The 12,500-nt window shown below is 43.4% G+C and overlaps 2 protein-coding genes across 2 annotated transcripts in view; one reads left to right on the forward strand and one right to left on the reverse strand.

Moving 5' to 3' along the window:
• The window catches only part of LOC308382644 (protein disulfide-isomerase A2-like), a gene marked incomplete at both ends in the record, with an annotated part of 113,358 nt that overhangs the window by 34,042 nt on the left and 66,816 nt on the right, over positions 1–12,500 (forward strand). The window lies entirely within an intron of this gene.
• LOC308382647 (stonustoxin subunit beta-like) overlaps positions 1–12,500 on the reverse strand; it is a gene marked incomplete at both ends in the record, with an annotated part of 14,442 nt that overhangs the window by 1,262 nt on the left and 680 nt on the right. The window contains one exon of the mRNA XM_080861037.1: positions 1–1,220. This exon is cut by the window's left edge and continues 199 nt beyond it. Within this exon, the coding sequence (XP_080717163.1) occupies positions 1–1,220 (1,220 nt within the window). The remainder of the gene's footprint in view (positions 1,221–12,500) is intronic.

The raw sequence follows: 12,500 nt of genomic DNA on the forward strand, positions 1-12,500 counted from the left end.
TGGATCCTGTTCAGGAGTGCTGATGGTGGAACCACTCTTGAAGTTCTCAACTGCCTTTGAGATTTTCTTCAGGTACGGCTCCTCGTAACTCAGAGAGGTGAAGCTGAACACAAAGACATCTGTGCTAGCCATGAGGAGAGAGTCAAGCTCAGGGCCTGGAGGTTTAATCTCACACGGTTTCAGTTTTTTGATGTTCATTGTGACAACGTTGATCTCAGTCTCCTTTCCATCCAGCCACTGCTCCATTTCTTTCCCACTGAAGCCAGATGCATCCTGGGACTTCAGGAGGACTCTCAGGGTTGTTTCCTCCTTCTTGCCTCCTCTGATGGCCGGGATTAGGTCTTTCATCATCCGTAGGAACTGAGAAGTGAAATCCCTCAAACTGCTTTGGAACTCCTCCAGTTTGCCAACGATGTCTTTAGCCTTGATCTCTCTGCTACTCTTCAGCAGGTCGTTGGTTCTCACCTCAGCCTGGTGGAACTCATCCATCACCTTCTCCACTGCTGACACCAGTGTCTCTGAGATCATTCTCTTCAGCTTGGACTCAGTGTCAGTGAGCTTGCTCAGTGGATACAACCAGACCTTCACAGGCACAGCCTTCTCTCCTTTCTCCCCCAACAGACTGGGCAGCTGTTTGTACACCTTCACAGCCTCCTCATATGTAGAAGGGATATCTTTCAGTTGAAAGTCACCATGGAATTTGCAGCTGAAGTTCTGCACCTTCTTCTTGTCTTGATCATCCATGTTTAGGCTTCCATCCCCACTGATATCAACAAATGGAATCTTCTTGATCATCACATTTAGGTTTCCCTGGATTTCTTGCTTTTTTGAATCATCGCTGGCCGTTTCTTGAAATTCCATGAGTGTATCAGCCCCATAGAGCACCCCACTCACAACATGTGTGGCATCTGTCATGTCAAACAACTCCGGATTTGGAGTCTCCAGTTCTGATATCATGAGCTTTTTAATCTCGGTGGTCACATGGTAACCCAGGGTGACACTGCACTGACGACTGGAGGAGGTCTTCTTGTTGAGGTACTTGGCAGAACCCCCCACCTCCACCAGCCCACAGAGGAAACTGGCCTTCAATGAGGCGCTCACATCCAACAGACTCATCTTCTCACTGAGGGTCTCAGACATTGCCACATTGAGGCTTGTGTTGGGCTGTGGACTGACATGTGTTTTGCTCTCCATGTCCTCCGTCTTCCAGAGGCTGATTCCTGAAATGAGAGGTAAGACACCAGCGGCATTACCGTCACTGGCATGTGGCATGTGTGTGTGTGTGTGTGTGCCTGAGTGTGTGTGTGTGTGAGTGTGTGTGTATGTGTGTGTGTGTGTGTGTGTGTGTGTGTGTGTGTGTGTGTGTGTGTGTGTGTGTGTGTGTGTGTGTGTGCCTGAGTGTGTGTGTGTGTGAGTGTGTGTTTATGTGTGTGTGTGTGTGTGTGTGTGTGTGTGTGTGTGTGCATGTGTGTGTGTGTGTGTGTGTGTGTGTGTGCCTGAGTGTGTGTGTGTGTGAGTGTGTGTGTATGTGTGTGTGTGTGTGTGTGTGTGTGTGTGTGTGTGTGTGTGCATGTGTGTGTGTGTGTGTGTGCAGGGGCGGCCCTAGCACATTTGGCGCTCTAGGTGAGCCTCACTCCTGGCGCATCCCCCCCCCAATATTTTTTTCCCCCCACGAAAACAGATTGCAACTTTCAAACGCTATTTTGCCCTGTGAGACTGCATTTCTTTCACATAAACACAACAATGATCGCAACAACAATGAACAAACATTTATTCAAGAACTAAATCACTGAGAAAATGTCTCGCCTGTGCTGAACTACGCTCTGTCCACGCCCCCCTGTTCATACTCTTCAACCCTGTATCAACGTTTATGGACACACACACGTCATCTTCCCAATCGCCTGCAAATAATGTTTTCTTAGTCTTCTGTTCTGTTGATGGCTGGCAAATATAAATCTTAGAAGGTCTGGGTCACTTGTGGCACATATTATTCACTCATTTAAAGCCTATACGCTATAGAACCAAAACAAACTTTAAATAAACTAAGCCTGACATTCTTTTTTCATTTCAAGATGCATAGCTCTAGATAAGTAAAAACATTTCTTATTAAACTGGCTAGCTCGCTCCACCAAACTAACGTTGTTATGGTTACTCAAATCATTATTTCATGACACATCGAAAATGACGCAAATTGCGGTAGGCCTACAGCTGAACTTGAACTGATGTTTCGACTGAATGGCAATAGCAAGAAACGTAACAAGTCACTGGCCAGCTAGCGTTTGCTGATTAGCAAGATTACATTCAATCCATTCGTTTAAATGACAAAACAACACTTGGATTTTCACCAGTATTCCTCACTTGTTGACAAGTTGCCGTGTTTGTCTTCCTTAATGAGTGCAACGAGTATTTTTGTAGCGTTGTTGCACTGCCTATTGGCTTTATGTGCGCCCCTATTTTAATCATGTATTTTTTTGTATAATGTAGAATAAATGGACATTTCATTTGTGAAATACCCGCCTCTGTAAAATCATTAATGAACTATGTCAAGGAAAACTTTCAATGATAGGCTACGGTAGGCATAGTGTACATCTTTTCTTCTTTACTCCACTAAAGTGCCCACGGCAATTCACGCATTCATGAACGTTTTCTTATCTGGAATTCATTCTAGGCTAAGAACAGGATTTATCTTTCTCCTTGGCACGTTTCTCTTCTTCTTCCTTTCTTTTCTTCCTAAATTGCACCGGATGGCTTTTGCCTCTACATTAATCCGTTCTTCAACGTTTCTTGAACACACACACACACACACACTAACCAAACGCCTTACTGTACTGGCATGTTCTGATGAAACCAAGGAGGTAGCCCTTCCGTTTTCGCTTTTTGGCTCATTTAACCCTAATGTTAGATTTATTTTTTAATGCCAAAATATTGTTTGGAGATATAGAAGGGGCGCCAAAATATGCGCCCGGGGGGAAAAAGGAAATTATAATTGTGTTTTTTTTTTTTTTCGGGTGCATTATTTGGCGCTCCCCCTCTAGATGGCGCTCTAGGGGACCGCCTAACCCGCCTGTAGGAAAGGCCGCCCCTGTGTGTGTGTGCCTGAGTGTGCATGTGTGTGCCTGAGTGTGTGTGTGTGTGTGTGTGTGTGTGTGTGAGTGTGTGCGACTATTATCCATCCACAGCTAACTTCACTCTTGATGAAGTGGATAAAGTTGTGTCCCAGCTGCCAAACAACAGAGCTAGTGGATATGATGGGGTGACATATGAAACCATTAAAGCCACAAAACCCTGGTCCACTCAAACTCTCACTAATATATTTAATATCTGCCTCATAAATGGGAAAGTACCTCATTCATGGAAGGGGGCCCTCATACATAGAATACCAAAAAAAGACAATATTCCTACTGATCCATCTACATGGAGAGACATTTCTCTTCTCCCCACTGTCTACAAAGTTTTCATGAAATGTCTTCTTGCCCGCATCCTCCCATGGCTTGTGGACACAGGCATTCTCTCACCTAAACAAAAGGCCTACATAGACAGACAAGGCATGAATGAACATGTATTCTGCCTCAAAACCGGAATTGATGACTTTAAACATGAATCATGTAAACTATATACTGTCTTCCTGGACTTTAGAGATGCCTTCGAAACACTGTCTCACAACATGATGCTCCGCACACTGGAAGAGATCCATCTACCTCAACCCTTTGTGGACATCATCACAGACGTGTACAAGGAATATTTTTTGCAAGTCATCTGTGGAGACCAGCTCACAGAGCCTGTACCCCTCCAGGTAGGGATTAAAACAGGCTGCCCCTGGAGTGCGGTAAACTTCATCCTTGCTATCAACCAGTGGATGAAATGGCTCTGTCAGTGTGCACCACCACAAATCAGATCCCCAAACCCTGTTCAGGGGTACGCTGATGATGTGGAGATGTCCTCTAGGGATAAGACTGTAATTGCCGACATGCTGAGCAGAACAGATGAGTTTCTGCTCTGGTCAAAGCTGGAGGTAAAACACACCAAATGCGCAGCACTCTATGAACGACGCAGCGGTGGTAACCGCTGGTACAAAGCAAAGTCAGACAAACCTCCCTCCTTCACACTCATGGGACAGCCAATCAGGGTCTACTCTCGTCACGAGACCTACACCTACCTGGGCCATAGGTTCAACATTGCAGGTGAGTGGGGTGAGCAGATACAGGAGCTATCCTGTAACTATAAAAACAGAATCGATCTGATTGATTCCTCCCCCCTCCCTGTAGTCATGAAACTGGAGGCCATCAGAGAAGTGGCCCTGGCAAAGATACAACACCTCTTTGCCAATGTCCACATCCCACAAAATGTCCTAAAAGACATGAACAATAAAACAGTCGAAGCTGTCAGGAGATGGCTGGGACTGAACACTCACTCCACTCGGGATATACTGTTCCTCTCACACAAAGAGGGGGGGCTCGGTGTCCCTAATGTGGAGTGGACCTACACAACTACAAGGCTGACACACTTAATCAGGATGCTTAACAATGACGATGCTGCCGTTCGAGAGCTAGCCAGAGCCTCCCTCCTACTGGACCTCAGGAGGAGAAAAGTCCCCTTGGCAGATGTTGGCCAGGATAACTTCCTGGGCTTCAGGAGGAAAGGTAATGGCAAGCTGGACACCCAAGCTGCAGGCTATGGTGTTCGGTCAGACTGGCCGGACCTCAATGACCTGTGCAATAGAGCAGCAGTTCGACTGAGATGGGAGAAAGAAAATGTACACCCTGCACCAGACGCATCTGATGCAGTTGTCACAGACCCAGCTGTTAATGTGGAGGCTACTGTCTACCACAATGGGACACAACAAAAACTCAACAACACAACAGCAAGAAAGTCCCTCCTGAACATTAAACAGGCAGAGGCAAAACAACATTGGACTGGACTGAGACTGCAGGGGAAGTTGGCATGCCTTGACTTTGCTGACCACTCCGTCTCACATACAGTGTACAGGAATGCTGCTGTAGGAGAGGACATCCTCTGCTTTACTGTTAAAGCCAGACTACAGGTGTTGCCAACTAAGTACAACCTGGCATAGTGGTACCCTAACAGCCACCATCCACACTGCATAATGCACTCCAATCCCACCCAACATTTAGAATCCATTGCTCATATTGTCAATGGCTGTAATAAGTACAAAGGACTTTATACTGCACGCCACGACCGCATTGTCGACCTTATTGCTAATACTGTTAAGAGAGTATTCCCCCCAAATGTGTCATTGTACAAACACTCCCGTATAATACCAGATTGGTTTGGCAGCTCTGATGATGTGTTCTGCAACATCCCTAACACCCCTGATGTCTTTTTCTTGGACAAGGTTAAAAGGGTAGTAGTCCTTGAGGTAGCCTGTGTCGGTAGTCCTACAAAAGACTTAATTACCCACAATTCCCTTATCACCTAAAGCCTTATCTGCCAGAGAAAGTATTGGCTGAAAACAAGGTGTTAAAATCGTGACACACTTTTGCTTATAAACTGCGTTGAAATGATACATTCTCTCTCTTTCTACTCTGGCGTTGGCCAGCTCACATCTCTCTACCTCCTGGCGTCGGCCAAGGAGCATCAGTCCTTCCACCGTCATCTTGTGAAGGCCTACTCTCTTTGTTCTCAACGGAAGAGAACAAAGACTCTCTCTAAGATTTGTCGTTAGCCAAACACTGCCCGCTAACTGAGACAAAGTAAGTTTAGCAAAGCAGCTAACAATAAGACCTGCCAGCTAACTCTGCAACGGGAGAAACGAAGCACAACAGCATTCACGATCCTGCAACATTCCGGGCGTAACTGCAGTGAAACGACGACATCAAAGCAAGGACAACTTTTTCATCTCTTCTCTGCCTCAGGAACATCGGATGCGCCAACACTTTTCCAAAGGACTGGTAACTTCGACTGGGCAGCTAGCTATTTAGCTATTCACAACCTGGCTAAGCATAGGACTGTTTACGTATGCCATTGTTCATGTATTGTATCTGTTTTGTTTACCGAACATAACTGTTATATACTTTCATTGTTAGTTGGTAGTTGGCTTCGCCACACCATCTAAGGGTTAACGTTATGCAAGGGCGCAGGTTTGGTCTCAGCATTGGTAGGGACACTGCCCTGCAGACCCCCCCCCCCCCCCCCCCACCATAAATTCAAAAATGTAGTTGATGTTATATTTAACAGCCAAACTTTATTAGAATATATTAACATTTGTGTACTACTAACTTGTGGAACTTGGAACTGATTTAAACATAATAATAATAATAAACCCTTAATTTAAATACAAAAAGCCCTGGTCCAGCTGCTTCTTCCTCAACCTGCACTACATCTGCACTGGATTTCTTAGTTTCCTGAATGTATTTCAAAATATTGCCTTAATGAACAAAATTACCTAATGAGAAGTACATGCAGTCCATTTGTTTGTTCCGAAATTAATTTGTAATATGTAGGTAAATGGTTCAGGTTTTATGGAGCTGTACTAAGCCTACATCATCTGGATTGCAGCGCAATGAAATAATGTATTCATGAATTATATGCTACATACATTTGGGCATCCCAATTTATTGCACCTTTTTACTACCTTCAAGTATAACATGTATTCTCAAAATAGCCAGTGTGATTGATTTCATTCATGGGTAAAATTGTCTAAACAGGGTATGGTAGCTTATCCTTCTGGCTTCAACAAGACGAGATGTAATGCAAGCTAAAGTTACATGCCCTACACACTAACAACTTTCAAAACATGTTTCCATTGTACAATGGGTGGCGATTTAGCGTTAGCAGCTTCGCAATGTGGGTAGGTTTCCGACTAGCTAACTAACAGCGACCTGGGCTTTTTGATAGCTCTTTGGGTGGAAAAAACTTCTGGCATATCTTTTCTTTTTAGGTGGCTTTTCAGAGCACAAAGGGTCAAAATATCAATGCTGAGACCAAACGAAATTCTGATATGAGGCGTTATTATTTCCTGGCGAATTTAGTAGCTTACCGTATCAGACTACTAGCAGCACTCTTTCAGGATTCACGTACTGTTTCTGACTCTGCCACTTCAGCCAATTAAATTACAGCATCTTGTCTCACAGGCTCGAGGGAGCGCATTGGAAAACTTAGAAATGTATTTATGACTCTTCTGGGCGACGAACATTGTATTGATAATAATACGAATGAGTTTGCAGATATATTGTGCAAAATATTTTTTTTCTCAAATTAACAACATATTGGTAGGGACTTTTTTGTCTTTCCCAAACTTTGGTCGTGACTAGTCCCTACCAACCCTATGCAAACCTACGCCCTTGACGTTATGATTGCTTCTCATATACATCGGGACTTGCATGCGTTACTAACCATTTCCCTCTTCTAACATGGCATCTTAAATCACATACGATTACAGATACATTGGCCTTCATATAGCCACACACGCGAAGCACATACTCGAAATTCGCGGTGCATAGGCTCGTCCTCTTTCACCACACATTTATGTTCACGAACGTGCACACATGCACGTGGAACTGTGGTGGTCAGACAAAGGGACACACACGCACACATACTTTCAGGCGCGCTCCTAAAAGCGCAACACCGAGTTTACTAGCTTGCAAACACACACACACTCCCTCTCTCCCTTACACATACATATACTCCTTCAATTCATTAGTTAGATACATTTAGCTAGATTACAAATTGTGTGTTATTTCTTTATCATTGTGTAAATAAATACTTTGATTTATATACGCTGGTTTATTTAATGTTACACAAGAATGGACGTTGTCAACCTCTTCTATTCAGAACTCCAATGACCTTCAACCATACTATTAATAAGGTTACTTTGTTTGTAGTTATTAATTTAATTATTAATCAGAGCTCCAAATTGATAGTATAATATATTTTATGAGACTGATATATTTAATGAGACTGATTTGTGGATTATCAACTTAATTGATCTGCCTTTGTGTTGAATGGTTGATCCCTGTCCAATCGGGTGAGATTACCAACATATGGTTGATGTTGCAAGGACAGCACCAGTGTGTCTTGGTGGCCCTCTTGAAGTCAATATCACAATTCATACACAATTGCACCCACATTCACCCGGCGCCTGCTCACTGGGTAAGATACCTACATACTCTGGTACTCCCATAAGAGAATGGTACCCATTCCACCTACATAATATGGTGCAGCCCGTGTGAGGATAGTACTGTTGGCAATCATTCATTATTTGCGTAATATTAATGACCGCTTAATTTCAGGCCAAATTCAGAATTTTATATTCAAGTGTTAGACTAAGCAAACAGTTGTTACACTCACCGCTACTAGTCTGTCAAAGGACTAAGCCCTAGCTGTACTTACAAATAATTGCAAAGCTTTATATATCAAATTGAGCTTACAAGCTATTTGATATTTTATTAGTGAATTATCACCTTTTCCAAACCTTGGAAATCTTAGAACTTGCTATTGCTGCTAGCCATTCAGGTTGAACCTACTCTGTAGGAATTGTGAATTGCTGTCCAGCATTTGATTACCACGTATTCAATGCAACATTGTCAAGCTGTCAGCTGTAACTGTGCTTAATCAAACTGTTTCCCTTATTTTTAATTAATTCACAGCGTGCCAACGGCCCTCTGAAAGAGAGCTTGTACCTGACTGTTACTGCCAGGCATTCCAGCTAGTGATCGGAATAGAGACTGAGAGAGAGCTACAGCGAGCTACCGGCCCTGTGAAACACTTGTGTACCTAGCTGTTACCACCACGTGTTCCAGCTTGAATTTAGGTAACTGTGACTGATCCTGACTGTAATTGCCCTGCATCTCAGTTAGTGTGCCCAAACTCTTATGCCCACTAGACCCACTAGATGGTGCTGTAGCTACACCTCATTCACAGGAAGCTACTCCTTATAGCGTAGGTAACTACACTTCTAGGTTAGGCTAGTGTACTGCCCCAGTTACACTACAAGGTGTCTGCCACTGCAACACCATAGCCAAGCGCCTAAGTAATTTCATAACCTACCCTATTTAACATTACTTTAGCCTACCCCTCTAGCTAAACATAACAATGGATAACCCCTGAGTAGATCAGTTTATCTCTTCCGTAGCAAAAAGCTTCAAACCCGGCTACCCTGAACTCATTAACAGTTGGAGTTTCAGTGAATGCAGGAAGGAGATAGACTCTCTACTAAATAACAGGTATGATGCGCAGACTGCATCCAAAGACCCATTGTTAGCATGCTTGCATCTGAACTTTCACAGGCAAACCAGCCTTGCCTTTCAGAGCAATGCAGCATTAGAAGCACAGAATGCTAGTCTCCTCCAAGAGGTACAGACAGCTAACAAGAAAGCTATGCGCTACCTAGGAGACCTACACTCAACAGAGTTAGAACTCTGTTCACACAAGGAGGAGCTACTGAAGGTTAGGTCAGAACACCCTGCCCCACCACAGTCGTTCAGCCGATGTGAGTCTGGTTACTCTGATTCACACTCCTCCCTTGGTGAAAGGTCTACCCCTCCTTCATTCAGATGGGAACACTTCCCAACTGACCATCAGTCCTTGGGAATGAAGTCAGCTCCTCAACCTCCACTGAGAGACAGAGTTAACAGCCTGACTTCCCATTTGCCCCTAACAGATACAGAAGAAACAGGTAGTTTATTCCCCAGTAGATATACTGCCCATCCTTCTTCTCAGCCTCTGTTAAATAACACTTTCTTCCGTGCCCTTCCCTCCGAAGGCAGGACTAGGTCACGTCCAGACTGTTCAGCCTCCTCTCCATACAGCCACGAGAGTGAGTACCGCTGTCCAGCATCTGCCTCTCACCCAGAAGCACATTAGAATGTGATAGACATGTCCGTTCCCGTGCTAGATTAGTCTCGCCTTCTTCAGAAAAGACCCTACAGAGTCCCCGTCTAGAAGTGCTTGAGCTTATAGCTAAGGACATTAAAATGTTTGACCCAGACCACCGTGATCAACACATTGACGATTACTTTAGGGAACTAGACATTAACATGACTGACCTACCCAATGCAAACCAAAGGGAGAAAATTAAACTCATGTGGAAAACCAGCTCTAAAGCAGTCCACAAGTTTATTCAGGCACAACCTCCCCGTATCAGAAATGATTACACCGAGCTCTGTCATGCTTTAAAAGAAGAATACTCTTCTCCTGCTGACGAGATCACATCATTGGTTGCTGCCTCCCAAGTCAAACACACCCGTCGAGAACACCCTAGGGATTTTTATAAACGTTTGAGACATGCATACTTCCAGGGCAAGAATGCACCAGGCTTAGAAGAGAGTTCCACCTTCAAATCTCTGTTCTTGCGCAACCTGCACCCATGTGTGCGCACTCACGTTTCCCTCATGACCAAAGTCAATATCCAAAGCGTTACCAAAGTGTCTCCCAAATTCACGGCCTCACAAGTTTACCCTCACTACAGATCAAAAGGGGGTGACAAACGGCCTCATAGGGACACTGAGCGTAACCGCTATGTCCATCATCAGCGTCCTAATGAGAATACATCCCCTAGAAGCAGCAGAAGGCCATATTCCGAAATAATGGCCCAGAAACATGACCTGCCCCTAGATTCGACCGACGATGACTACCGGTACACTGACCGACTCTCAGACCGTGGCCGCAAGGTCCTACAAAAGACTTCATTACCCACAATTCCCTTATCACCAAAACCTTATCTGCCAGAGAAAGTATTGGCTGAAAACAAGGTGTTAAAATCGTGACGCACTTTTGCTTATTAACTGCGTTGAAATGATACATTCTCTCTCTTTCTACTCTGGTGTTGGCCAGCTCACATCTCTCTACCTCCTGGCGTCGGCCAAGGAGCATCAGTCCTTCCACCGTCATCTGGTGAAGGCCTACTCTCTTTGTTCACCTGTGTCTAAGACCTCTACATGAGAAACTGACCAAATACCAGCCCATTGCTGCTAAGATAAGAGACCTAGGCTATACATGTAAGCTGGTAGCATTGATAAGATGAGAGACCTAGGCTATACATGTAAGATGGTAGTATTGATAAGATAAGAGACCTAGGCTATATATGTAAGCTGGTAGTATTGATAAGATAAGAGAACTAGGCTATACATGTAAGATGGTAGTATTGATAAGATAAGAGACCTAGGCTATACATGTAAGATGGTAGTATTGATAAGGTGACAGACCTAGGCTATACATGTAAGATGGTAGTATTGATAAGATAAGAGACCTAGGCTATACATGTAAGCTGGTAGTATTGATAAGATAAGAGACCTAGGCTATACATGTAAGATTGTAGTATTGATAAGATAAGAGACCTAGGCTATACATGTAAGATGGTAGTATTGATAAGATGAGAGACCTAGGCTATGCATGCAAGCTGATAGTATTGATAAGATAAGAGACCTAGGCTATACATGTAAGATGGTAGTATTGATAAGATGAGGACCTAGGCTATACATGTAAGCTGGTAGTATTGATAAGATAAGAGACCTAGGCTATACATGTAAGATGGTAGTATTGATAAGATAAGAGACCTAGGCTATACATGTAAGATGGTAGTATTGATAAGATGAGAGACCTAGGCTATACATGCAAGCTGGTAGTATTGATAAGATAAGAGACCTAGGCTATACATGTAAGATGGTAGTATTGATAAGGTGAGAGACCTAGGCTATACATGTAAGATGGTAGTATTGATAAGGTGAGAGACCTAGGCTATACATGTAAGCTGGTAGTATTGATAAGATAAGAGACCAAGGCTATACATGTAAGATGGTAGTATTGATAAGGTGAGAGACCTAGGCTATACATGTAAGCTGGTAGTATTGATAAGGTGAGAGACCTAGGCTATACATGCAAGCTGGTAGTATTGATAAGATAAGAGACCTAGGCTATACATGTAAGATGGTAGTATTGATAAGATAAGAGACCTAGGCTATACATGCAAGCTGGTAGTATTGATAAGATAAGAGACCTAGGCTATACATGCAAGCTGGTAGTATTGATATTTGGAAGTCTGGGGCATGTCCACACTGCAAAAATGCTTTTCTAACCTAGTGTTATTACTCTTATATTGAGATGAAAAAAATCTAGTTGGTCTTGTTTCTAGCTAAATTGTACCTACCTAGTGCTTTCTTGGTAAGGTTATTTTTGCCTATTTCAAGCAAATATTACTTATTTTAAGAAATCTTAACAAGCCAAATTTGCTTAACGCACTGGCAGCCAAATTTGCTTGTTTGAAGCAAAATCAAGACCAACTAGATTTTTTCATCTCAATATAAGAGTAATAACACTAGGTTAGAAAAGCATTTTCGCAGTGCATAAGCTTTCGGCCAGTGGGCTACGACTGACAGGACTTAGTAAGAGACAATCCAAACAACTAGTCAAGTTCTGCTCTGTATCAGCTGTTATAGGTAGTCTTGCTGTTTCTTGTACCCATGAGTCACTAAGCTGTATTCAACCTCTGAGAAATGTTTGAATCCTTTCTGTAAGAATATGATTGGTGGATTCAAATAAATAAT

The sequence above is a fragment of the Sprattus sprattus genome, assembly GCF_963457725.1.
Source record: "Sprattus sprattus genome assembly, contig: scaffold_70, whole genome shotgun sequence".
NCBI lineage: Eukaryota > Metazoa > Chordata > Actinopteri > Clupeiformes > Clupeidae > Sprattus > Sprattus sprattus.